This window comes from Pteropus medius, unplaced genomic scaffold (assembly GCF_902729225.1).
Source record: "Pteropus medius unplaced genomic scaffold, Ma_sr-lr_union100, whole genome shotgun sequence".
NCBI lineage: Eukaryota > Metazoa > Chordata > Mammalia > Chiroptera > Pteropodidae > Pteropus > Pteropus medius.
Window position 1 is genome coordinate 676,827 of NW_024341754.1, and position 26,739 is coordinate 703,565.

The 26,739-nt window shown below is 52.6% G+C and overlaps 2 protein-coding genes across 2 annotated transcripts; both read right to left on the reverse strand.

The window, feature by feature from the left end:
• Positions 1-48: 48 nt before the first annotated feature.
• Positions 49-5,724, reverse strand: LRP10 (LDL receptor related protein 10). The gene is made up of 7 exons (XM_039851778.1): positions 5,112-5,724; positions 4,664-4,708; positions 4,031-4,166; positions 2,890-3,080; positions 1,763-2,771; positions 1,308-1,437; positions 49-1,179 (listed from the first exon to the last, which is right to left on the reverse strand). The coding sequence occupies exons 1-7, from the start codon at positions 5,143-5,145 to the stop codon at positions 574-576; spliced, it is 2,151 nt and encodes a 716-aa protein (XP_039707712.1). The 5' UTR covers positions 5,146-5,724; the 3' UTR covers positions 49-573.
• A 10,835-nt stretch (positions 5,725-16,559) lies between these two features.
• Positions 16,560-26,320, reverse strand: MMP14 (matrix metallopeptidase 14). Its single transcript, XM_039851861.1, has 10 exons — positions 25,990-26,320; positions 21,895-22,043; positions 21,534-21,656; positions 20,849-21,156; positions 20,183-20,344; positions 19,722-19,882; positions 19,399-19,537; positions 19,117-19,267; positions 18,526-18,641; positions 16,560-18,184 (listed from the first exon to the last, which is right to left on the reverse strand). Exons 1-10 carry the CDS (start codon positions 26,092-26,094, stop codon positions 17,856-17,858), a joined length of 1,743 nt encoding a protein of 580 aa, XP_039707795.1. The 5' UTR covers positions 26,095-26,320; the 3' UTR covers positions 16,560-17,855.
• Positions 26,321-26,739: the final 419 nt, after the last annotated feature.

A 26,739-nucleotide genomic window follows, 5' to 3' on the forward strand; every position in this document is an offset into this window, starting at 1 on the left:
AGTGGGTAGAGAGGCAGGGCTCAGGCTCACAGCTCATTTACAAAAAACTTAAATTTCTGATTCCTTTATTTTCAATCTTGACTTTCTAGACAATGACCTAGCTATGAGACAAAAGCATTTGTTGTGCTCTTTTTATAAGCCAGGCCCTATAGGAAGGATTACAGTTGGCAAAACCTCAGGCTCTGCCTGAAATCCTCCCCTTGGGGGCTGGAAGTCTCCAGCCAATTGGCATTCTGGTGCTAAAGGTCACTTCTGAGTAAGGGAATGGCAAGGATGGGATGATCAGGCCTGTAACCCCTTCACGTTTTAAAAAGAGGCACCTGAATAGTGGTAGTGTGAGGAGAGGGTGGTAGAGGGACTGGTCTCTGGCCACGTGCAGAGGGAGCTCTGTGTGAGCCCTTTCCCTGCCCAAGGGACACCTAACTTTACGGCAATGACACGGGGCCAAAGGGAGGTTCACTAAGTCCCCTCAGACTGTGGGTCAGGAAGAAAAGGGAGGTAGTGGCAAGAAAATAAGCTGCTCTCTAGAGGGTTACTGTCACTGTACTTGAGCCGTTGGGGAGCTGGGTCACCTCAGGCAAGCAGTGGCTCATCCTCTGCTTCAACTATCCAGACCCCTGGCTCAGCCAGTGGCACTAGCAGCACATCATCCTCATCCTCTGGGGACAGGACTATTGTGTGGGGTTCAGGTGGGGTCCGGGTTGGTCCTGGGGGTCGAGCTGGTCCTGGGGGCCGAAGGCCGGGCAGAATGCGGCCTCTCAGGGCCTGTACCACTCCAGACAACAGTGATGGCTCTAGGGATGCTGAGGGCAGCGGCCTTGGTGCCTCGGGGACAGTAGGGGGAGCTGGAGATGTACTGGCAGATGGAAGGGGAGCCTTGACAGGTAGTGGGGGTGCCTGTTCCCCATCTTGCCCACCTACTGCCCCAATCTCACGGGCTGGACCTGTGCTGTTATCTAGGGCTTCAAGGGGAGCATCAGAAGGTGGGACCTGAGATCTGGTCTCAGAGGTCCGGGCTGGGGGGTTGGTTCGAGGAAGCAGGCCCCAGCGGCGGAGACGGCGTACCAGGCGGCGCGTTGAGCGGCCCCGCTGTCGGCGGCGGGCACCTGCGGCACCTCCTGGGGTCATATCCTGGCGCAAGATCTGAAGCAGAGAACGCAGGTTGCCCAGCACTGAGTTCTGCAAGGAGAGGAGGCAGACATCAGAGTTGGGGGGGTGGGAAGGGCCAGAAGGCTGAAAGGAGGAGACAATGGCAGGGCCACAGCAGAGATGGGAGCAGGAAGAACTAAGGTTGTGGGGCAACTTACATCATTTGGGTTCTCTGTAGGGAAGTCCTCAACAGGTGGGATGGCACCCTGGGCAATGAGCTGCCCATAGGACGGAGGTGCCTGCTGCTGCACAATCTCGGCCTCCATCCGGGAGAGTGGGGCAAAGATGCTGGAAGGAATGAGGGCTACTCAGTCACAGATGGTTCTGGCCAGAGCAGCCTGTCCCAGCCTGGACAGGCCTCTTCCCTCCACACCCAGGCCAGGACAACTGAAGATATGCCATGGCTCCCCAAAAAGTAACCTGAGGTCCCTTCCTCGAGATTACTTTCAGGATGTAGACCTGCCTTTCCTCAGAAGAACACCCCTTTCCCAAAGCCAGACAACCCTAACAGCTAATCCATGAGCTGGTCACCAGAATCTGTCCCCAACATGGGCACAGGCCTTGTCTCCCCCACAGTCCCCACTCCTCTCCAGCCAGCTACACTCCCACTGACCTGTACTCTTGGGTACGGATGGCATAGAGCTTGCAGGTGCAGCCCAGAGCAATGACGAGCAGCAAGCCACACACAAGGCTGCCAATGACTGCGGCTGTGATGACCTTGCGGGGCAGGGCATAGGAGCAGTCCCACTCATCACTGCCATCAGCACAGTCTGGCTGCCCGTCACAAACCCACGTCTCATACACACACTTCTCATCCCGGCATCGGAAGTTGCCAGGCTGGCAGTGCCGGCAACGTCTCTCATCTGCTCCATCAGCACAGAAGGTCTGGTAGTTGCAGCGGTCGGCAGGCAGGTAGCAGGCTGAGGCACCAGGAGTGCCGGCAGCCCCACAGGGATAGTGTCCAGGTGGGCAGCTGGGGCAGTTCTCCTCGTCTGTGCCATCAGCACAGTCCCATAAGCCGTCGCAGCGCTGTGCCTCACTGTAGCAGCGCTCACCTAGGCCCTCGCTAGCCCCCAGGCCAGAGCCTAAGCCGCAGGGTCGGTCCCAAGGCAAGCAGTAGCCCTGTACATGGTAGGTGGCATTGAAGCCCCGACCATTGCTCCAAGGAACTGTGTGGTAGGCCACAATGGCCTGGCCAGACAGTGTCTCCACAGTGACAGCCTTGCCATTGTTGAAGTGGGTGAGTCTGCGCAGCCGCCGGGAGGTCTCAGGGAGCCCGGTGCCATCATACACATGCACCGTATCTTCATAGCCCAGGTCCAAGGCTGTGAAGCGCACAGCCAGGCGCCGGCCATCATGGGGGTCCAGGAGCCAGAGGCAGTACTGGGGATGGGAGACTGAGGCCAGGTATGAGTATCCAGGGGAGGAGAAGACCCCATAGAAGTCTTCCAAGGTGTGATTGCAGGGTGGGGTAGGGAACGGGATTGGTGTCAGGACAGGGAAGGGGTCTGAACTGCAACCTGCCTCATCAGAGCCATCGCCACAGGCATCAACACCATCGCAGTGCTGGGCCGCAGGGACACAGCGGTGGTTCAGGCACTGGAACTCTTCCTGCAGGCAATCTGCAGAGGCACCATGGAGAGGGGCTGTGGAGCACCAGAGACGATAGGATCCTCCCCTCCTCCCCGGGGCTTCCACTGCCTGTGTTAACAGCCCCATGGACATCCCTGTCCAGCCCACCTTGGCTGTAGGAGAGCAGAAAGCCTTGGCCCATGGGTGCTCTGGCCCCGGCATAGCTGTAGGTAATGGTGACATTGCCCCCAGGCAGCTGCAGAGGGTTGGCAGGTGCCTTGCACAGGGAGATCTGTGGCTGGAGAGGGGAGCGCAGGATTAGGCGCTCTGAGTCACAGGCCAGGTGCAGTTTTTGGAACCTACAGGGGTGGAAGAGAGTAGGATATGAGATATTCTTGACCACTGCTGGCCTCTTTCTCCCCCAGGCCCCTTCTACCCCAAGAAGCACAAACACCTACTTATCCACAATCCAACTACCCAATCGAATCTCTGCCAAATTCCTTAGCAGTCAATGGCAACAGTCCTAACATAGACTAGTGGCACCATGAGACCATGAGATATAACCTAGAGCCCCTTGGAAAAACTGATTTATGTTCTGAGACTTGCAATAAGAAAGGGTGTATTGCTTTTCAGTTGTTGCAGTGCTGCCACTCAAGCATAGAGTTAGCAGGAACTGGCAATTACCATACAGTTCAATTAACCAGAATTGGTATCTCCTCCCAGTGCCCAATGGTATGACCTGGGATCACCATGGCATTGTGATCCCTTTGCCCCAATACTCTCTCCCTAAACTGCCCTCTCCCTTCACCTACTCCTTTCTGGGTAAATTCATGGGAAGTTAAATGTGTGAAGCAAATAGCCAGGTACTTAACATGGGCCTCAACCCCAAAGCCCAGGGTTGGAGGAACCTGGGAGACATACTGTTTCCTGTTTGAGAGTCTGGGGAGGTTAAGGAAGCTTCTAAGATGATTAAGGGAATAGCTCTGAATCCCAGGCAAGGATGTGCAATGGATTGAAGGACTGACTCCTCAGAGCAGCTATATGGCAGCCTAAAGACTGTTTCTAGAGTGACCATTGTCCTTCAGAGATGACCAGGACCCCAAGCTAGATGTCTGCCCCTGCCCAGCTCCAATTCACCGTGTCTGATCCAGAACAAGCCAGGCTTTTAGGACAGACTAGGCCAAATCAAATTCCACTCTTCCCCGTGTTAACAGAGATGGAAATTCTATGAAGAAGTGCCATGACGGTTTTCCCATGATGAAGCAGGGAGGGGCGGGGGAGAGGAAGAGAGTCTTGCCCTGCTTCTCACCTGACCATTACATTCCGCTCCTTGCTGCCCAGGATGAGCCAGGTGCAGTTGGCAGGGGAGTTGTGGCCGTCTCGGCTCAGGGGCCTTTGTAAGGTGCCCTGCACTTCCGAGAGCACTGCTGGAGGGTCCTCACAGGCTGGTGAGAGAGAAAAGCAGGGACACTGGTCCAGAGTCCCATCCCTACTGGGCTTGAGGCCTCCAAGGATCTGGGCTCTTCAAGAAGGAGCAGGGAAATTTCTCCTCCTCAACCACACTCTATACAGAGTCATAGTCTTCAGTGAGGCCCCCTCCCTCACCAATACGCATCATAGCTTCACCTTAAGTAGCAACACCATAAACGATTTAAGGTCTGCTTTGTGCCAGCCACTGGGCCAGGAGGAGCAAGAAATATTGTCTCTACCCTCAGCAAGACTAAGGAGATCAAGCACGGATACTGGGGAAAAAAACAAAATAGTATGCAACTACCAGGTGAGGGCTTACGCTGGGTCTCAATTTCCCCATGTAAAATAACGGACGGATGATCTCCACTCGAAAACTATGCTAGGTACCAGAAAAATTCAGAAAAGAGAGAATCCGCCTTTTGAGTCTTCCCTCGTTATAAAGCCCTAGGCCCCAGAGACGACATCTCCTCACCAGGATTTGGGAAATTGATCCGGTCTGGATGGGCCAGCGCGCCTCCTAGAGGAAGAGCGAGAAAGGGCAGGAGAATGAGTCATTGTCAAAGTTTTCTTAATCTGTGCAACTCAAGGAGAAAAAGGGAGCCATCTGGGACTTTATGGGAAGGGGTGATGGAGCAGAGGGGAGCTCTGGTGTGCGATCTCAAAGGAAGGTCCGGCAGCATGGCTTGCGGGGTGGGTACAGAGATCTAGGGAAGCCAGAGGGAGGATGAAAGCTGAGGGGGGCGGCCGGAGACTTCCCGGAGGTTGGGGCAGGCAGCGCTTGGGTGTGGCAGCAGGGCAGAAGGCAAGGGCAAACAGGGTAGGGTAGGGTAAAGGGCTTCAGAGGAGAAAGGGAGCTAGAACTCCTGGGCCGGTGATAGCCCTGGGGGCGGGGTTCCGGATGAGGAGTTTCGGTTTCTTACCCAGGAGAAGGAAGAGGAGGGTGGCCCGCAGCATATTGAGCCGTCTGGCGGAGCAGAAAGCTTCCCAGAGCTTCTGTCGTCTACCCAGTGGGAAGGCGTCGCCGCTCAGAACGTCCAGGTCCCGAAGTGCCGTCTCCTCGAGGAGGTTCCATGGCCTCGGCTCCTCGACCAGTGCCTGGGATGCCAGGGCTGGGGGTGGGGAGGCGGCGGCGGCACGGCAGCAGGGGCGGGGCCGCTCGCCAACTTCAGAGTTGTTTTCCCAGCCGCCGCCGCCGCCGCCGCCGCCGCGCTCTCCCCCGGGGCCGGATCCCGACGCCCAAGGAATCTGCTCGAGGCCCGGCTTCGGAGCGCACCTTCGCCTAGAGCCCGCCCGCAGGCCGCGTGAGCTCGGGTCCTGGCCTGGCCGCCACCTGCCGGGGCTTGAAGCCACTTCCTCTTAGAGCCAAACTTTGCCGACCCCACAGCCGGCCCGGGCGCGGCACAACTTCTCTAGCGCGTCCAGCTGGCGAAACGCGGAAGGAGAGCGGGGAAGGGGAACTGGAAGCCCGGCCCAGCTCCCCGGCCCTCACCCGGGCGGCACCCCGGCCAGCCTAGGGGTTGGAGCAGCCCAGGCAGGAGGAGGGGGCGGGGACGAGCCTAGCCCCACCCCTGCCCATCATCGCGCGCGCCCCGCCCACCTGCTGGCCTTAACCCCTTTCCGGCCTTGCTAAGACTTGTCAGATCTGCTTTATGAGCAGCGCCCAGCCTCCTCTTTTAACTCTGCTTTGCTTAGTCCTTTCGGTGAAACGTTTGTTACAGGACACGCTTGTCAAAGGATAACTGTTTATTCCGTAACTGTTTTTCCTTTGAATCCTTAAGCTCTCAGTACTCGTCCCAGTGTTTGAGATCCCGTAATACTTTTTGTAGTGAGCCTCTATTATAGAAATTACCACGCGCTAACTATTTGTTTACTCGTCATTCCCGCCCCCGCCCCGCCTCTTCTCTGGAAACTAAAATTTCCTGTTTACCTTTGTACCCACAGAGCTTCTCTCCTGCTGCGATGCAATAAGTACTCAATAAATGGTAAATAAAGGATTAAATGTGCCTTCCGCACTTGCTGGCTTTGTGACCTTGATAAAATTACTTAACCTCTCTGTGCTTCTGAGTTGTAAAATAGGGATAATAACAGTGTTAACTACCTCCTTAGTAAGGTTGTCAATCCTTTAGGGAGATAATGCAAGTTGAACATATATGAAGTGCTCCATACCTGGTAATAATTATTATTATTAGTCACAGGAGATATTTTTAATTTACGTGGGCTTGGACTTACCTATTTCTGTGGCACTGATAGGTGATATTAATAAACAATAGCAAGTACTTTTTGAGTTTTTTTTTTTCACTTTTCAGGCACAAATCTAAGCACTTTTCAAGTGTTTGATCTTTTATTTCGCTGAGCAATCTTATGAGGTAGATACTATTGTTACTCCTATTTTACAGATAAGGAAACTTGGGCACAGAAAGGTTGAGTATTTTGTTTAAGATCATGGATTTAATAAATGCTGAAACAAGGGTTTGAACCTAGGTAACCTGGCTTTGGACAGAAGGTACATGTGGATCCTTACTACTCTCTCCCTCTACCAATGGTACAAAACAGTTTTCTGTTAATGACATTGGTTTTGATGTGTTCAAAACTGGATCTCCGCAGGGCCTGAAGCCACAGAGTTGGTCATAAAAAGGCCCTTCTTCCTCTTGGATCCATGCCCTTCCTCCACTATAGTCCTTGGGATTAATGAGGGGATGAACTAGAACCCTGAATGTGGGAGGAGAATGTTGAGCAAAGGGAAGAGGGGCAAAGAGGTTGGGGGAAATTAAAAATATTTGAATCCTAAAAGCGATCATGGAGCTTTTAGTTGAATACTGGCTGTGTTCTCCAAGCTGGATATTTGGCTGATACCTGCGTGGATGGAAAATGGGGCCATATACTAAACCTGACAAGCTCAGAGAAGACTGGCATGGTGGGCTCTACAAACTCAGAGACCGAAAGTAACCACATAGAATGATCTGAACATAAAAATTCCTAACTAAAAACAGGTCAAGGCAGTAGTCAAATCCTGGGCCTGTAGCTTTTTTTGACAAATGTCAATCTTTACCTTACTTGAGCCCATCTATTATTATCTTATTGCATCTAAGATAACAGATGCTTGAAATGTCAGAATAATCCCTTTTTTCCAGATTCCTCAGGGCACAACCCAATGCTCCAGAGCAGGAGACCACAGAACCCCTCATGGTTTTCTTGTTTCCTGCATACCATCTCTATGTGCTGTAAATGTTAATTATTAACTCTCCTGTCCCACCAATGTAAAAGAAGTATGTGTTCCTCTGTTTTACTTTTTATCTAGTCTCAGAGATTTCCCTGCTTTGCTTTCTCTCACCCCCTAATCTACCACCAATGGATGTCATGTAGCCCTCCTTAAATCTCCTCCTTTGAGTCTAATGTATAAAATAAGCTGTAAAACTGCCATTCTCTGTAGCATTTTCTTAATCCGTTAAGATTTTGCTTCCCAACAATTGTCAATTTGGCTCAAATAAACTCATTAAAATTCTCTACAGGTTTGGACATTTCTTATATCAACACCTCGAACTCTTAAAACTTCACTTTAGCTTCAAGGAGCTTAGTCTAGTTAGAAAGAGAGATCAGATACATAAATTAAAAAGCCAGAGTACACATGGGAGTGGGCATGTGGGTGATTGGGGAATATGGAAAGGAAGCAGGGAAGAAGGTAATGAGATGAGAAGAGTTGTGGGGGGCAGGAGAAGGAGGATGAGAGCCCATGGTCTAGGTGTTGAATAAACAGAAATTTGCAAAAAAATAAAATTAAGACCTATGCTGTTGGGAGCAATCATCATCATCATCATCATCATCATCATCATCATCATCATCATCACAAAGAAACAGCACCAGGATAGAACAAAATTTATTCTATAAATATTTATTAGAATGCCTTCCAAGTGCAAGGCACTGTGCTAGACATGTTTAAGAGTGACTTCAAGCAAAAAAAGATGAGGAAAAAATTAAAGAGGACCAAGGTGCTTATAATGAGTTTAAGCTTTAATTAGTTTAGTGAGTTTAAATGTCTGGGCCCATATAAATCACATCCTTGACCATCAAATACCTTTAGGAATGGGCCTATAAAGATGTTCTTGGAAATTTTTGAGGAATTATAAAAAATAGTGTAAGCAGAGGAAAATAGGCAGATGTGTGGATTTCAAAATTGTAATATATATCTATTATAGAATACTCATCATACGCTAAGCACTGTTCTAGGTAATTCACATATATTATCTCATTTAATCTTCACCACACCTCTGGGAAGTAGGTGTTATTTTTGTCCTCATTTTATAATTGAGGAAATAGCCATAGATAGGTTAGATAATTTGCTCTAGATCAAACTATTAACATGTGCAGGAACCAAGGTGCTATGGCCTGAATGTTTGTGTCCCCCAAAATTCATATGTTAATTTCCTAACCCCCAAAGATGATGGTATTAGGAAATGCACCTTTGGGAGATGCTTAGGTCATAAAGATGAGTCCTCAGAATGGGACTAGTGTTTTCTAAAAGAAGCTCCAGAGAGTTCCCTAGCCTTTTCTGCCGTGTGAAGACACAGTGAGAAGTCACTGACTATGAACCAGGAAGAAGAACTTCACCAGAAGGTGACCATGCTGGCCCTTTGAGCACGTTTAAAAGCTACCCAGTTGGTGGTATTTTGTTATAGCAGTCTGAACAGACTAAGACAAAAACTTGGTTCTAAGATGTGGGGGTGCTACTGTAACAAATACCAAAAAATGTAGAAGTGGCTTTGGAACTGGGTAATTAGCAGAGGCTGGAAGAGTTTGGAGGTGCATGCTAGCGAAAGCCTACACTGCCATGAATGGACTGTTAAGGGCTATTCTTGTAAGGGCTCAGAAGAAGAGGAGAGTTGTAGAGAAAGCTTCAGTCTTCTTGCAGAATACCTATGTGGTAGTGAATACAATGTTGGTAGAAATGTGGACAGGAAAGGTTATTCTGAAGAGGTTTCAGATGGAGATGAGGAGTATTGGAAACTGGAAGAAAGGCAATCCTTATTAGAATGTGGCAAGGAGATTGGCTGAACTGTGTTCATGTCCTAGTGTTTTGTGGAAGGTAGAACTTGTGAGCAATGAAACTGGATATTTGGTTGAAGAAATTTCTAAGCAAAGTGTTGAAGAAGCCACCTGGTTTATTCTGAATGCTGATAGTAAAATGGAAGAAGATTCTCTCGATGATTTACAGGTGGAATTGTTAACCAATAAGGATGCAGAACTCAAAAATTTGGAAAATCCTTATTACTATCTTACATTGTATATTTTACTCATTTACTATGTTTCTTGCCTGCTCCTCTCACAAGAATATAAGTTTCATGGGGGCAGGGATCTATTCGTTTCCTGGTGTATCCCTAGTGCCCAAAACAATGTCTGGCACAAAATAGGTACTCAATAAATGTTTATTGAATGAACCAATCATCAATGACTGTCAGTCATAGGCATCACATAGATTATGTCTTTTAATCCACTCAACTACCCCCTTTGTATTATTAGCCCCATTTTAAAGATGAGTAAATTGAAGCTTGGGGAGGTTCTATAACTTGCTGAAGGTCACTCCACTAGTAATTGTAAAGATTGGATTCAAACCTAGATTGTATCACTTCAGAGCCCTTTTTCCTAACACTATGTGATACTGCCTCTTGTGTTCTGGAAGCTATGTTTTAAAAGACTGAAAAGTGAATTAATCCAGAGGAGGGTGATAGAAATGGTGACGGGTCTCTAAGCCATGTTATATAAGCTGTTTAGGGAACCAGACAGGCTTTTTTCCACCTAAAGAAAAGCTTGACGTTCATGAGGGAGTGAATATGTGAGAACTAGATCCAATATTTGAAGAGCTATAGTGTAAAACAAGAATTTGTTTATTCTATATAATCCGAAGGGCAGAAACTGGAATTAATGGAGCAAATAAAGAAAGTCAGCCTACTTATTGCTAGAGGTACAGAACTGAGGATACAGGTAGGGATGATGCAGAGGGACACCTGTCCTGGGCTGTCAGGGTTTCTTGACAACTCTGTGACTTGTGGATTTCAGGCTGGCATAACTTCCCAGAAGAGAAGGGCAAAGGGAAATTCTGAAAGCAAGTTGTGTTAGATGCTAAAACAAGGCCAAAGAAAGTGAAAGGAGGAAAAGGCCTAGGTTGGGAAGAAAGGGGTCACGAAGGCCTTTTAAGGAACAGGTTCAGTAAATTCTTGGATATCCTGGGTTGGGATACAGATGTAGAAATGGGGTTAAAAAGAAATGGATGGTGAAGGAATGCAGACAGCTTTCAGAAAACCTTGGCTTGAGATAAAAGGGGGAAAATTGAGGAAATCATTCAAGACTGCAGCAGTATTCAGGAGAGAGCTTTTTAAGATGGGGAAACCACTATGTTTGAAGGGAATGAGGAAGTCAAAGACCCTACCATATGGATATGGGGGCAAGTTTCCTTGTGCTTTGGAAGCCAATGAGATTTGGGGTTGGGACTTGCCCTTGGAGGTTTGAGAGTGACCTTGGTCATGTCCATTGTTGGGGCCACTGGTATATTACAAAATTAAATCCTAAGATGATTTTGAAAATACTTGGTATATTTAAAATGTTTATATTTAAAAAATGAAACTTTTAGCATAAACAAAGTAATAATATAGTAATATTCACAAAATATATACAGGCATTTTTTTAAATTACGCAATTTCAGAACTTTATAAGTGTAAGGCTGGGATTAAAAGATTCTCTTGGTCCCAGGGTGGAGATGAGTTTAGGAGGATGGGTGTAGGTTAGAGGTCCCCCCAGGAGGCGTGGGCATGATCTCAAAAGGCCTCAGAAAAGTGGCACATTCTTACATTAAAAAGTCTTAGAAATGTCCAAGCCTTAGCTAAAGGAGTTACAGAGGCCCTCTTGCCTTGGCTAGAGGGAGTTCCTGTCACAGCATTCTTAGATTTAAGAGTGCAGACCCGCCTGGACCCGCACCCAGGAGGCCAGGGTACAGGCATCTCGGGGTGATCAGTGTCTGAGGCATCCACAGGGGGGCAGTGTGACAACTCATAGGAGCTCTGAACAGAGGACTCTCAAGTGTCTCCCTTACTTCCTTCCGCGGACCCTCTGTCCACTCCCTCTTCCTCCTAGGAGTTATTCGAGGGCTGCCCACCAACCCCCGCACAGGGACGGCAGACGGAAACTTTGACTTTTCCTTTTCAGTAGCTGGAAGACTAAGGCTTGTCATCCTGTCGCGCCCATAGCCCCACCCCTTTAAGTACAGGTGTCCTGTGTGAAAACATGGAAAAGGGGAAAGGGACAGGCTGGTGTTATCTGTGGCCCTGGGGTAGGGAGGGAGTTTGGTTTTGCCTCTGCTCTCTCAGTTCTCCGGGCTTTGTTTGCAGTGCCAATACCCAGCACAAGGGGGCGCTACCACCTTGAAAAACCTGCCCAGCTAGTGTCCGCTTTAGAGGGGGCTGCACCCCGAATCAGAGTGGGGTGGGTCTCTGGGCCCACCCAGAACTTATATGCAATTTTGTGCAGGCATGGGATAGGAGACCTCTGGCACACAGGCCAGTAGAGTGGAAGAGAGACGGGGGACAACTGGCATGGAGCTTAGAGGGATGTAGGAAAGAGAGATGCTTCTGCTGGGCTCTCCAGGTTAGGTTCCAGTTGCAGGCTGGTGGGGAGGGTCAGCACATAAAGAGGAGGCCTGTAGTGAAAAATAGTGGTTCTGGAGTTATGAACCTCTTTATCTTTCTTTTTTTAACCTTTTAGAGATTGAGGTGAGATATACAGTAAATAGGGTTTACAGAAATAAAATGCTCTAAGCTTAAATGTACAGCTCAATGACTTTTTAAACATATATTCATTACTTATGTATATACAATACTTATGCACATATGTATACAATATTTAATGTTTTCAGAACCACTACTGTTCACTTACCTAGATCACAGTTCTCACTTGCAAGTCAACAAATTTTTAAGTTAAGGGGCTTCTGTGTGCCTAGTGCCATCTTACTCTTCTGAAAGAAAAGTAAGGATATGTGTTTGTCCAGTGGCTGTGATGGAGTCAGTATTATTACAAATTATAGTCATTCCTTGATAGAATGATACCATCAGTGCCTTGGAGGGCAAGGGCCGGCTGGCTGTGTGATCCACTTGCAGCGGCTGTATTTTTGGAATCCAAAGTGAGACAAATTGTCATGTCTGAATATACTAACTCACAGAACCTCAGAAAGATATTATTGGATCCAAGATATATGGTAAGGGCAGCCACGCCAGGCCCTGAGCGGCTAAAGAGAACATTTTTGGGAATTGATCCTGTTCTCTGGCCTGGTGCTACATGTCTCTGGAAGCTGGGCAAAGGGTGACGTCTCTGACCACAGGCGGGATCAAAATGAGCTGGAGCCTGTCGCGTGTGTGTGAATCCACTAAGCCTTTGGAGGAACCAGTCTTTCTCCTGCTTTGTGGTCAGCCTGGCCTTGCCTCACCCAGACCCCATCCTGCCCTAAATCAGGGAAGTGCCCCTAGCGGGAAATTGAGTGAGTGAGTAGGATGTGACCCATGGTGAGGCAGCTCCCAGATTTGGTTTAGTCCCTGAGTCAATGAGCTACTTCAGGCACTCAAAGGAAGTCCTTCCGCCAATTCACTACAGTGTGGATTGTCCCCCCTACTGCTCCTCCCTACCCAGGTGTGGGTTTTTAGGAGCAGGAAGCTAATCTCCAACTCTAAGCCATGATGGGCCCATTGGAGGAATAAAGGACCCTGGGGGGCCTGGCCTCAGCATGGAGGGAGAGGAAGCTTCTCCCTTGGGGTGTGGTGACAGCCCTGGTCTGGGGTGCCCTGTCCTGTTGTGGAATTTCTGGGTCCAAGACTGGTGAGGGACAGAGGAGGACAGAGGGGGCCGGGCCTGACTGGGGGAAGGCTGGCCTGGAAGGCACTCAGCCATCGGCCCTGGGCCAGGGTGGAAAGTGTGTGAGCTCATTTGGAAGGTGGCTTCTGGCCAGTCAAGACTGCCTCCCTTCCAGGCCCCAGCTGCCCAGCCCCCTTGCAGGCTGCCTCTGGGTCTCCCCTGTCTTTTCTCCCAAGACTGTCTGAGGGAGGAAAGCAGAAACCCCCAGGCCAGGTATGCAGAAATTGATCTCTTAAAGGAGGTGAATTTAGATTTGGGGGGTGAGTAGGAAGGCGGTACAGGGACCGCAGGACAATGGAACAGCCTAGACTGGTGTTTCCTTGGGGACTTAGGGAATGGAAACTGCCTTTATAGGCCTCCCCTTCCTCACTAAGCTCCTGCCATAGCCATTCACCATTCCCATCCCTCCCCTAGCGACTTCCATTGTCCTACTCAGTGCCTCTGGCTTCTGAGTCCTGCTGTCTCCTTCTTTATCCCATAGTGCCTGTTCCTGTCCCCAAGAAGGGAGGTGACTACTGGCAAAGTGGATTCCTGAGGAAGAGCCCTTCTCCCCTTTCACCCTCAATACCCATGCCACAGGTAATATTAGGCAAGCTCAAGTGTATGGTGATAAATCCCCAGAACACACACTACCATGCAGATACCCAGCTACATGGGATCTACATAGCAAGGGACACTCAAGAGACAAGATCAGAATCTTCCTACACAGGAAAAAAAAATCAGACATACTTGGGTTTTAATTTTGGACTAATGAGCCGTGACCTTGAGCAAGTCTTGTCGGGACCTCATGGCATCTGGAAAATGGGGACATTGTTCATGCCTGTGTCACTGGGTATTGTGAGGACCCAGCAAATGTTGGTTTCTTACCACCTCCCCTTAGCTGGAAATGGAAATAGTGATACAGTGGGGAAAGAGAGGATGGGAGGTCCATCAGACTGTGGGGAGAAAGGGCCCTGGGAGAGGACCATGAAGGGCCAGAAAAGCTAGCCAGAGTATGTGTGTGGGGAATTCACTCTGCTCAGTCCTCTCTCCTCTAGAGCTCCCAGCTCCACTTGGATCTTCCCTTCTTATCCTGCTGACCTAGCGCCTGGCTGGCAGCCTCGGAGGCATGGGCCCAGCTGGTGGCAAGAGCCCTGGAGAAGGGAAGCAATGACAGGGGAATCCATGGCTCCCTGCTCCAGACATGTAGGGTGCAGCGGTGGGCAGAGCACTGCCTGTCCTCAGCACTTGCCTCCAGTCCAGTCTCCTCAGAGTCCGATTCCCTGGGTTCTGCCCAAACCTCCTTGCAGATTCCCCTTGGCTCCCTCCTGGACACTCTAACTCACATGTGCTGCTTTCGAATAAAGGAACTTGGAACGATAGACGCTGGGTCAGGCCCAATGGACAAAGCAGGGGTAGGGCCAGTGAAAGCGCATTTGCAGATCTCTCAGGAGACACAGGGCCCTCGGCTCTCCCCTCACCCCAGCCTGACCCCTGGTTCACTCAGCTGGGGCCTGGCAATTACCGAGTCATTTCCCAGAGTCACCAGGCAGCCTCACTGGGCTGTATCCCTCAGGCCCAGGGCAGCACGGGACCTGCAGCCTCCACCCCGCAATTCTTCCTGCTTGCGAAGCCTCTTCCACCCCTTCCCCCTTTCTCCCTGGTCCTCCATTCCCATCTCTCCCCCTTGGCTTCAGAGAGCATCTTGTGATTCCAGAATCCGGGCCAAACAATTTCCTCGTGATGGGGAAACCGCACTCCAGCCCCGGGAGCCCTAGGCTCCCCCTCCTCTTCCCTCTGGCAGTCCCCCCTCCCCAGCCTCCTCCACTGGCTCCAGCTGTGTTTAGCAGAACTCCCACTGGATAACATCTGTAATTGCCTCCAGATGTGGGCCACAAAAACACAAAGGGGCCATGAGCTCATCTTTGAGCTCTTTGCCACACGCATGGGCCCCATCGTCTCCAGACGCCCCCCAACTTTCCCGTGTTGGCTTCTCAGGGTCCCCATCCCCTCTGGTGAGGGTGGAAGGGAGGTGGTGTCCAACTCCACTGAGACACACAGGCCACGCCAAACAGCTGTTGGCAGGAGAGGCACAGGAGGCCAGGCATAGGGTCAGGGTTTCTGGCTGGCAGGAAGGTGGGGTACCCCTTCTGCCAAAGCAATCACACCAAGCAGCCCTCAAGAGCAGCTGGATAGGACTGGCCTAGGTGGGGCCAGGGCTCTTGGAGGAGGGCCTAGGTGGAGGGGGTCTGGGCTGGAGCCTGGTGGGCTGGGCTGAGGCAGGAAGGGAAAGGGTGGGGGAGAAAGAGGGCTGTTCCCTTCCAGCTGAGCTGACTCAGCAACTGAGAGATTCCTCTCTCCAGGCCAGTTTCAGAGGAAGGGTGGGTCGGCAGCCTGGGAACCCTGTCTGGGGCAGCAGTTTCTAAGGAAAGGGAACAAAGCCTTGCTATTCTGCCCTTCCAACCAGACCATCCTGCCTTTCCTGGGCAATTGGGGTGAGATCCCTGTCTCACCAGATAGGCTGCTCCTAATTGGCCATGGGGCACCCTCTCTTTCCCCTATGTTCCTTCTGCCCCAGTGAAGCTCCAGGTCTGGAAGAGGCTAGATCCTGAGAGCTGAGGTGGCGGGCCTGTCCCCGAGCCTAGCCTGGGTCTGAATATGACCCTGGGAATTCCCCCAGGAAGCAAGGAGGAGACCTGAGGAAACTGAGGGACTGTGGCTGGATCACGGGACAGGGTAATGCAATTTAGGAAGATTTTCCGAGTTGCCTCAGCTTGACCACTTCCCCTTGCTTTTGCAGTCCTGGGCTTCGAAGGTGGCCTCGTAGGCCAGGTTGGGAAAGAGCAGCTGGACTCTATGGACCACTCTCCTGCCCCCATGGAGTATGCCTTCCTCCCCAGCTCTGGTCCCCCGAAATGTTTTTGTCCACCAAGAATAAATATATTACTTTATGAAAAATACCAAACCCCACCTCATGGAAACATCGCTCAGGAGCACACCCTCCCCCTTTCCATTCCCCTGTAGCCACATCCCATTCACCCTATGAGATAACTGCAGCCACACAAAGAATGTGAAACACCATTTATTCTTTGTGGAAAGGTTGAACAAGGTCAAAAATGTCCTTAGAGGGCACTGACCCAGCCCCGCCCTGCAGGTTCCTGGGGTCGGATGCCTCTGCCCCCCACCCCCACCCCTCCCCATGCCCCTTGTTAACAAAAAGGAACCATTTGAAGGGAATTCATATATAATAATTATAATAAAAATATACATTAAACAAAACAAAAAACCCAAACAAGACAAATTTAGCCGAACTGCCAGCACCATTTCACCCCATTTTCTCCCACCCCATTGCCCCCCACCCCTGACATCCCTCTTCTCTCATTCCCCCTGCAGGGTCTCTCACTCTCCCAAGTCCCCAGTACCATGACCACCTTTGGTGGCTGAAGGAGATTTCAAATGGGCTGGCTAGGTGGGGGCAAGGGGGGACAGGACATTGCTAGAATGGGCTGAGGGGCAGGGACACCAGGAAGTGAGGGGCTACCCTGACCGAAAACTGAAAAACATGCAGGCACCTGCCCCCTCACTAAGGTTAGCTGCGGCAGGCTGACTCAGCGCTGCTGGCTGCTGGGAATCTCCTCAGCACCCGAACTAGATGGCTACTCTCATGAAAGGCCACTTGCCAGTCCCCAGATGTGCCATCTCTGCTCTTTTCTCTGGGCTCCTCACCTTCCCCTCCACGCTGTCTGGTCAGAGGGAAGGCACCAATAGGAGCAGGTGTGCCTTTCTCCCAGTCCTTCCTGAGAGCGCCAATAAAATGTGCCCTCCCCTGGGTGCCACAGCCTTGTGACATCCCTGCTGGCCTGTCCTGCTTGGCCCCCAAATGTCCACGCCTGCTGCACCTCCTTTTGGTCCCATCCTGTCCCCTCTGACTACTCTGCTCCTGGCACCTGTCCCAGCTGCTGGCATTTGAGCAAGGTTCTTTCTCTGTGGCCTTCAGGTTCACTCCTAGGGCTCCAGATGGAGTCTCTCCCCATGGCCCCACACCACCTGGGTAGCTGCACCCACCCCCTGGTCTCAGCTCTTCCAACCTTGACATCCCCATCCAAGGCTAACATTTGGGAGGGTAGGGCTATCATGGGTTTCTGTGGCCTCAGTTTACTCCTTAATGGCTCAGGCTCCTTCGGTGAAGTTCTAGGGGGAAGGTGGAGCAGAGGCAGATCTTTGTGGAGAGGACTGTCTCTGAGTTTTCCTCCCAAGGTCTTAGGGTGGCTGTGCAGCCCCCACTCTCTCACACTCTCTCAGGATCTCCCCCGACAAGGTTAGAATCCTTTTAGCCAGAAAGAGCAGTGGGAGGCTGTCAACTGGGTACACCTGGGGGCTTTTGGGGGCTGGAGTGCCCAGAGCCTCCTGAGGTCAGAGTTCAGAGGTTAAAGGTATGTCAGAAAATGGAAGTGGAGCAGATGACCCCATTTGACCTTTACCAGCGAGGTCCGAGGGTCCTGCCTTCAAGTGCAGAGCCAAGACATTCAGATGGGGCTGGACACACACCAAGCTCAGGGGCCCCTGAAGGGCAGGGGCTGGAAGCGGTGGCCCTTGCTCAGCCCCCCCAGGGTTCTTCTAGGGAAGAAGCAATGCCAGGGTTGAGGGTGGGAGGGGCCAGTCATGGGACAGAGAAAGAAGGTGGGGGTGGGGAAGGGGCTCAGGACGGGTTGGAGCAGCCCACCCACCACCATCTGCTGCCACTGGCCTTCAGAGGCAAAGTCCCCGTGGTAGGAGTGGGCGGGCGGCGATGGGGGTCAGACCTTGTCCAGCAGGGACCGCTGGCAATAGAGCAGTCGCTTGGGGGTTCCATGGCGTCGGAAGAAGAAGACTGCAAGGCCTACTGCCAGCACCAGGAGCAGCAGCAGCACAGGCAGCACCACAGCAGCTGCGCTCACTGCCCCGCTGCCCTCCTCGTCCACCTCGATGATGATCACCTCCGTCTCCTCAGTCCCCTCATCTGGCCGGCCCTCTGATGGGCAGCCCATCCAGTCCCGCAGGGCTGACTTGGGGTAGCCTGGCTCTACTTTCAGCTTCTGGTTGTTGAATTTCCAGTAACTGTTCCCCTTGTAGAAGTACGTGAAGACTGCAGGAGTCAGCAAGAAGTGTGGCAAAACAGACAGAGGTGGGGCAGCATCCAGGAGGAGACCCAGAAGGAAGAGTAGAAGGAAACTGTCAGTGTGTGGGCCAGTCGAGCAGCAGTTTCCTCAGCTGTAGATGGGGGTAATTCTAGTACCAGGTTTGGAGGAATGGTGGGGATAAAGGGGCCTGACACGTGGAAAGCATTCAGCCCAGTGCCGGGCACATGGCAAGGGATCCACTGTTATTATCATGATTTTCCCACAATACTCTTCATCTTTCTTCCTCTTCTCTCTTAACTCCTTGTTCCCATCCTCCCCTCACAGATACCGCCCTTGACCCTCTCACCTTCATCGCTGCCCATGAATGACCCTCTGGGAGACTCAGGGATTCCTTCCCAGACCTTGATGTTTTTGGGGTACTCGCTGTCCACTACCCTGAGCTCTTCATTGAAACGGTAGTACCTGGTAGAGAAGAGAGGAAAGGAAGTGGTTGGACACTGGGCATGACTTTAGAGGGTATCAGGACCCAGAACTGAATTAACTAGTGAGCTAAGGGTGGCTGTGGACAGGGTGGGGGACCGGGGTTTTCGGTAATAAATGCCTGCAGCTGAAAGCAGCGGAAAGTGGGGGTGGGAGGGAGGGCCCAGGCTGCAAGGAGCCACCAGCAGCCCTTAATGACAGTGCCAAGCTGCTGGGGCGGAGGTACGGTGCTGGGGGCAGGAGGCGTCAAATGACCAGGTCTAAAATGGTGACCCGGTCACATCCCACTCACTCAGCACCTAATGAAGGCTGCCTGTTGCTAGGCAACGACAGAGGCACAGCCAGCTTCTTCCCCAGGGAAACATCCCAGGAGTAAAGTGGGCCTTCCTCCAGAACGGAGGGAATCTGGTGCTGGTGCCTGAGGAGGGAGGCCTGGGGTCAAGGAGTCAGGTTTTACTTGTTTCCCCGGAAGAAGTAGGTCTTTCCATTGGGCATCCAGAAGAGAGCGGCATCAATCTTGTCAGTAGGCAGTCCTCGGCCCAGCTCCTTAATGTGCTTGGGGTAGCCAGGCTCCAGGGAAGCTTCATCAAACACCCAGTGCTTGTCTCCTGGGGAGGAGACAGAAGGGCAGGCTCTGGGTCCCACTTGGGTTCTAAGGTCTATGCAGGAGACAAGTGGAATCTGCTCCTCCAGGGAGGCATTCCCCACACCCAAAGACTAAGGCAGAATGCCTGGTTACCTTTGAAGAAGACAAATTTGCCATCCTTCCTCTCGTAGGCAGTGTTGATGGATGCAGGCAGGCCCCGCCAGAACTGGCCGATGGGCATTGGGTATCCATCCATTACTTGGTTATTCCTCACCCGCCAGAACCAGCGCTCCTGGGAGGCAATCGAGGTGGGAAGAGTACTTTATGTCTTGTTACTTAGTCCTCCGGCTCAGTCCTCAAAGTTCCCCCACTGCCTGCCTTTGTTTTAGTTTTTAGTCCTCCTGCTGCTGTTTCCACCCTGTCTCCCAGTCATACAGCCCTTCTGTACCCCAAACCAGCTCACTTCTTCTTCTCACCTTGAAGACAAACATCTCCCCTCGGAGCACAGCCACGGTGTCAAAGTTTCCATCACAGATGCTGGGCCCATAGGTGGGGTTTTTGGGCTTGTCAGGGACAGAGGGCCTGGAGGTGGTCCTGGGTTGAGGGGGCATCTTGGTGGGGGACGCTGATTCACTCCCTGGGGCAGAGAACAGAGGAACACTTCAGACTTGGTGGCAAAGGGAGAGGAAAAGATAGACATACAGGCAGATGACACCCTTGGAAAGGTATTTCCAAGACCTCTGGGGGAGGCTGAAGCAATCAGCTGAGAAAGCACAGAAAAGGTGGATTCAAAAGTGGGAGTGGATGGAGGCAGGGTCAGGAGGGGAGATGTGGAGAGACCGTAGGGCATGGGGGAAGGGAAGAAATGAGCAGGTCAGAGAGATGAAGAAGGAACAAAAAGCAGGGAGAAAGGAGAAGATCAGCTTAGATTATTTACCATAAAGTTGCTGGATGCCCCGGCGGTCATCATCAGGCAGCACAAAGTTCTCTGTGTCCATCCACTGGTAAAAGGGTGCCATGATGGCTGAGGGATCATTGGAATGCTCGAGGCCTAGGGCATGGCCCAGCTCGTGCACAGCCACCAGGAAGATATCATTCCCTAGAGGGATGGGGATGGCTATGATGGCAGCTTGGGTCCCTTCCCTCAGGCTCCCAGCTTCCCCATCAGAGTCTTCAGTTTCACACCCAAGCCTGCCTGCCATGTTTTCCACTCAAAGAGCCACAAAGCCACCCAGCTCTTTTGCGTGAAGGTGAAAGAGTACTCTGGGGCTGGATCCCAATCCCAGGAAACTTGTGTTAGTGTGTTAAGGGAAGTCAGGGCCCTATCTCAGTCTGGTTCTCCCAGGAGCTAGATATGACATTTGTCTGAAAAAGCGGGTGATGCGGATGCTTTGAAGTCTTTGACTTAGAAGTCAATTATTGGGCGAGAAGGAACCACATGCAAGTAGTTCAAAACTGGATTCCTGCTTTTGTTGGAAGTCAGACCTGGAGTACTTGTGGTCCCTTTTAGCCTTGAGATTTTGGGGTGTGAAATTTTGGGAGGAAGCAGAACCCTGTACAAACGATTGTTGACTCTTCCCGGAATAAGAATCCTAGGGCTCACCATTCAGATCCTCATTTCGGACAGTCCAGGGCTCAGCAGAGTCAAAGTGAGTGTCCCCTCCAATGTTGGGGCCCGGGAAGTAGGCATGCGCGAGGAAGCCGCCTTCGCCATCGAAGGGTGTGCTGTCTCCATGGAAGCCCTCAGCAAAGAAGATCATGATGTCAGCCTGCTTCTCATGGCCTTCACGGATGTAGGCATAGGGTACCTCTCGGAAATGCAGCGGTGTGGCACTCTCCCACACACGGAATGCCTTGCGGATGGCCTCGAATGTGGCATACTCTCCTACCTTGGGGGTGTAATTCTGGATGCTGAGGTCCAGTCACATGGGGAGAGGATGAGAGTGTGTTAGGATTTCAAGGGGCAAAATTCTCCTTCCCTGTGCTCTCCCAGGTCTGACTGAACTGCCCAGCCACCTTTGCCTGATCCAGCTCTTCCTACTGCCTCACAATGCCCCTGTCCCACGTACTAAGGACTCAGGGGATCCTCAGGCTTTGGCTTTCTGGCCCTGGGGTTCACCCCCTACAAGCTGTGCACCCCCTCCAGGTTTATAGCCATTTTCCTCCCCACTCCCAAGGATGCATCCCAGGAACAGGTAAGCACAGTAGGAGGCCTCTGAGTCTCTGTAAGCACACTGATAGAGAAGGGTAACCCCATGTGAGAAAGGCCACTTGTCTGTTGGACTCACCAGAAAGTAATCTCGTTATGTTGCCATTTGAGGCCCTGGATGGCATAGCGCTTCCTTCGAACATTAGCCTTGATCTCAGCCCCAAACTTGTCTGGAACACCACAGCGGGGGCGCCTCATGGCCCTGGCGTAGATTAGGGTGTGAGGATTGGGGTCAGTATAGTGTATGTAAGTGAAAGGTCTTCAGAGGAATGAGGGAATATCTGGCCCCAGGGAAGGTTGGGGTGAATAGGAGAGTCAGGGTCAGCATGTGGGGATGAAGTATGGGGGGCAGGACTCAGGCATTCTGGTAGCAATTCTCTGGTGCTCAGTGTTGGATCAGTGGGTGCTGGGCAGAAGTCCTGCCAGGGTCTAGCACTTACTTCATGGTGTCTGCATCAGCCTTGCCTGTCACTCGCAGACCATAGAACCTCTGCATGGCAGCGATGGCAGCTGAGAGTGACTGAGGTGAGCGCTGTGTGTGGGTACGCAGGTCCCCAGGGGGCAGGTAGCCATACTGCTGCAGCCAGGCCTGTAGGGAAAGAGACGTGGCTTAGAGCACCCCCACCTGGTCCAAGGGAAGCCTCTGCCTCCTCATGGTACCTGGCATGCACCCTCGGCTTGGTGAAGAAAGGGCAATGAGTTCCCAGCCCGGCTCTGGCGGTGGGCCTGGAGGAATTCCCAGGCTGGACCTGAACCCTGGCCCAGGCCCCAGTATGGCTTGTCCTACTGGAGCGTTGGGCTCAGACAAGAGTGGAGAGGCCCAGCTCTGGACTTTGGCTGTAGCTGGCTTGAGGATGGGAGCTCTGGTGGTTTAATTGAGTTCTCAGATGTCTTCCCAGAACCAAGGTTCCTTCTAGCACTTTCTTCTTGTGTCAGTGTTCTTTTAAGTACGGCATGTCCCCTCTGATTGTGCCCATGATGGGTGGAATGGGGAGAGGCTGAGAGGCGCTGCTCTTGGGCCTCACAAGAGGCCCTCATGGGAGAGGGATGCCATGCCTCCAGGACCCTCATAGCTGAGGTCTTTTTGTAAAGGATGGCAGAAAAAGAGCTAGGGCTGAGGATTGTTGCTGATAGGGGAAGTTGGGTCCTTTGCAGGTGGTGAGAGGTATGATATAGCCACAGAGCCAGGATCCTGCCACTGTCCCCATCCAAGCAGCATCTGACCTAGGGCTTAGGACCTAAATGCCCATTTAAGGTTCTCAGTAAAGGAGGTGAGAGATGGGAGCGGGGGTGGAGACTTGGTAACTATTTTATTTCAGGTATGTTGTGAATTGTTCATAATATAAAGGCTGGCGTATTGCCTTAAAGTTAGGTTTTTGGTGTTTGACTGAAAGGTACACAAACTGCAAAACTTCGTTGAGGAAAAAGTCAGCCTTTATTGTAAGAACTATGGAGTATTTTCCTAAAGCCTAAAAAGTAAAATGAGCCAAGTTATATACGGGATATGAAAATGCTTGGATTCTCCTATGGGGGTATACTACCCTGAAGGCTGTTCCCTGTTCCAGCTTTCACTTCTTAAGCAGTCCAGAGAGGGGCTGTAAGTTGCTTGGGATGGGAGCTTGGGGTGCAGAGGGGTTGATGCTGCTGTTGTTAGGTGCTGTACCCTCCACCCCAGGTTATTGGGATGGATCTCCATGTGGCCCTTCACATCCAGGCCCAGGCCCTGCTGGTAGAACAGTACTCTTGCATAGGGGATGGGGGTGATTCAGGAGCAGCTGACTGGGGACCTGAGCCTGTAAGGGCAAGAATTGCAACATGGTTCTGGGAAGTGATCTCTTAAGGATGATGGAGTTAGGGCCCAAGATGTAAACAACCCAGCTCTTCCCCAGCCAACAGGCCTGGCCAGAGCAACCCTAGCACCACCAGGCTCTGAGAGCCCCTCCTCAGGGGTAGAGGAGGGAGTGAAGTTTAACTTCTCATATACCAGAGGAAAGCAGAACAGAGTGCTCCAGGCCTGGGCTACTCTCCCCAGCAGCTGTATGCTTGCCCTGACCTGTGCGGGCTGATGTCACAGCTAGTGCCTGTGGAAGGCCTGCTGTGGCCTGTGCCCGTGTATACAGGAAACTCCCTTTGCCCCTAGCCTCACCTGTATCGTAGACACACCTCAGGCTTATGAACCCTGGTAGGGGTTCAGCTTCAGGGATGGATGAGAGCGGCCTACTGCGGAGCTATAGGTCAGGAGGACTGAGGTCAGATCCCCTTAACCCTCAGGGAGCAAAGCTGAGGGGGAATTCTAGGGCAGGATGACAGAAGGGAGGGTGGCAGAGGTGGAGAGAATCCACAGCCAGGAGCTCTGGGATAAATCCCTCTCGCTGATGAGTCTTTCAGGAAGGTAGGCAGGTCTAAATATCCACAACCTCCACCCCCATATTCAATAGTTTAAAGTGGAGACTTAGTAAAAAAAGGGAGCCACAAGTCCTGGAAAGGAGGCGCCTCTGTCCCTCTCCTCCTCCCAGGCCTAGATTTCTTCCCTCACAGGGGCAGGCTCTGAGCAAAGCAAGAACCACAGAGACTATGAGGTTGGAACCACAGAAGAGAGGACTCTTGTGTCTGCGGCTGGGTGGGGGAAGGGCCAAGTGCCAGACAGGCCAAGAGGAGAGGGCTGTCCTGGAGCTGGTGCAGGACTATGGAGGCCTGGCAGGAGGAACCCAGCTGCCTGAGACCTGGGCCACCCCAGTTCTCCTTCCAGATTGGCCTGGAGAGGGAGCAACTATGTTGGGTCAAAGAATTCTGTCTGTTGGTTTTGTCTTGAAAACTGAGTGGTGCAAGGTATTCTCCTAGAGGAAAGTCAAAGGAACCAGTCCCACTTCTGGCTTAAGAGTAGGGGGGTGGGGAAGGGGGGGTGGATGGCGGGGAATCTTTGGCTCTCCAGCTGGCCCTGGATGGGAGCCTCTCTCTGGGCCTACTCCTCCCTCCCTCTGCCTCCTACCCCTCCATGGCCCAGAAGCAAATGGTGGTTCTGGCACTGGGACTGCCCATGACCCACTTAAAGCAGAGCCAAGGCTGCGCCCCTCCCTTAGGGGGCCTAGTGGGGCAGGGGAAGGACTAAGGCAGCGCAGGCAATATTGGCAGTGGGCAGCTGCTCAGATGCCCAGGCTCCTTTTGTTGCTGGGTATTCTCCCTTCTTTCAGGCCTCAGATGAAACTCCAGGCCTGGAAAGAGGATGCCTCCTCCTCCTGGCCAGTGCCAGGATTTTTCACACTTCCGGGTCACCCCCAATTTCTAGGGCCACACTTTTCATTTCAGCCTCAGATTCTTTCAGGACAGAGAGAGTGTGTTCTTTTTGGAAAAGTTTCCTGTAGGGGTGGGACCAGGGCCGGGACAAGGTCGGAGGAAGCCAAGTTCAGATCCCTTCCCCCTTCTCGGGCCCTTCCCAGCCCCTCCTGACCGCACCCAGGCACCCAGGCTCTCACAGGGCTGAGTGGGTTGGGATGTCCCAAAATAAGAAGCTGATCAAATCTGTCTCCCACCTTCACCCCAGAATAAAAGGGAGAGAGAGAGAAAGGAAAAACCTCAGACAACTCCCACGCGACTTCCTCCCAGCTCAGTGGGCCAACGTCAAGGAATGGGGTGTGTGTGTGGGGGCGCCATACACAACCTGTGCAGGCGCCGGGGCCCAGGCCCTCTCCCCACTCCCCGGTGCAACTCCCCCTTCCCCGTCTCCCTGCAATTAACACAGAAAAACAATTAACAAAAACAACGAAAAGGGCCTAAAGGCGCCGGCAGGGGAGGGGGCGGGGGAGGAGGCGGCAGCCCGGCCGAACCCCTGCTTACAAGGAGAGCTTTGTGTATACAGAAAGGCGGCCAGGGCGCCAGCGCTGCGACCCTCGACGCCGGGCCTCGGGGCGGAGACCCAGAGGGGTCCTCTCGGGAAGGCGGGGATGGGTGGGGGCCGGGACCTCTCCACCGTGCACCCGCGACCCCACCTGGGCGCGATGCATGGGTGCAGGGCCCCGCCGGCAGGGAGGCGGGCAGCGGCCGCAGCGCGGGGGGCCGGGGCCGCGCTGCTGTCCCGCGAACCCTCCGGGGCCGCGCGCGCGCCGGTGAGCGCCCGCGGGAGTGCGCGGGAGAGCTGGAAAGTTGAAGAAACAACAAACCCTTGCACATGACAAGAAACCAGGACAGCACGGGGTCTGAGCGGAGTCCAAACATTTATCAGGCTCCCAACTGGTTCCAGAGCTGAGCTTAGAGCCCGGGGGAATTGTGGAGGGTGAGGATTGGGCCCGGCTGTAAAGTTCTTCCAAGGAAAGGAGTGGGAAAGAGGCGGCGGGGCGGTAGTGGTGGTGGAGGAGGCAAAGTTGGATAGACTCGGAAGTTTGGAGATGAGGAGGGAAAGGAAAGGGAGGGGATCCTGTAGGCCCGAGCAGCGGAGACCCCGAGAGCCCTCCTCTCCGAAGGGGGCTGTCCCCTTGGAGACCCCCGGCCTCGCCTCCTTGGCTGCAGGACTCCGGGCAGGGCCGGAGGAGCTCACTTACTTCGGGGCTGAAGCTGCTTTGGGCCGAGCTGAGGGAGGCGAGCGCAGTGGCGAGCGCGAGCAGGGGGAGCAGCAGACTGCGGGCGGGCGGTGGGGTGGGAGACATGGTCCGCGACCGTTCGAGCAGCCGGGCCGTGCGGGCTCCGCGGCGGGGCCCAAGCCCTGGGGTCGCGCCGCCACTCCCTTGGGCGCCTTTGTCTTCGGGAGGCACTGAATTTGGATTCCTAGAGCGCTGTCCACTTGGAGATGAGGCGATTGTTCTTGAAAGCGCCTGTTTGCTTGTCCTCTCTTCTCCGTTTTTTGATCTTCCTTCTGCTTAGTCGGCGAACTGGATCGCGAGCCCTCTCTGGCTCTCTCCTCTGGTCCCTCCCTTCTCCCACAGCCTCTCCTCCGCCCCCGCCCCAATGCCCTCCTTTCCCGGTGCGGACGTGGTTGTTTCAGCCTGAATCCAATTACAGCCCGGTTAAAAAAAAAAAAAAAAATCTCCAAGGGGTTGAGGCCACAGCCGAGAGCGGGGGGCTGTGGGGGGACTCAGGGGACGGGATGTGGGAGACTTTCTCCCCCATAAGCATATTTTGGGTGGCTTGATTCCTCTGGTATTCAGCGTTTATCTCACCTCAGAGTGGGAAGTACTGAGAAGCTCAGTGGCTGGGGCAAACAAGTTCAGAGTCTGGGATGGTGGTGGGGGGGTCTTCCATGTCCTCAAACCTGGGTTAGGGAATCGTCTGCTGGAAACTGACTCAACCAAATT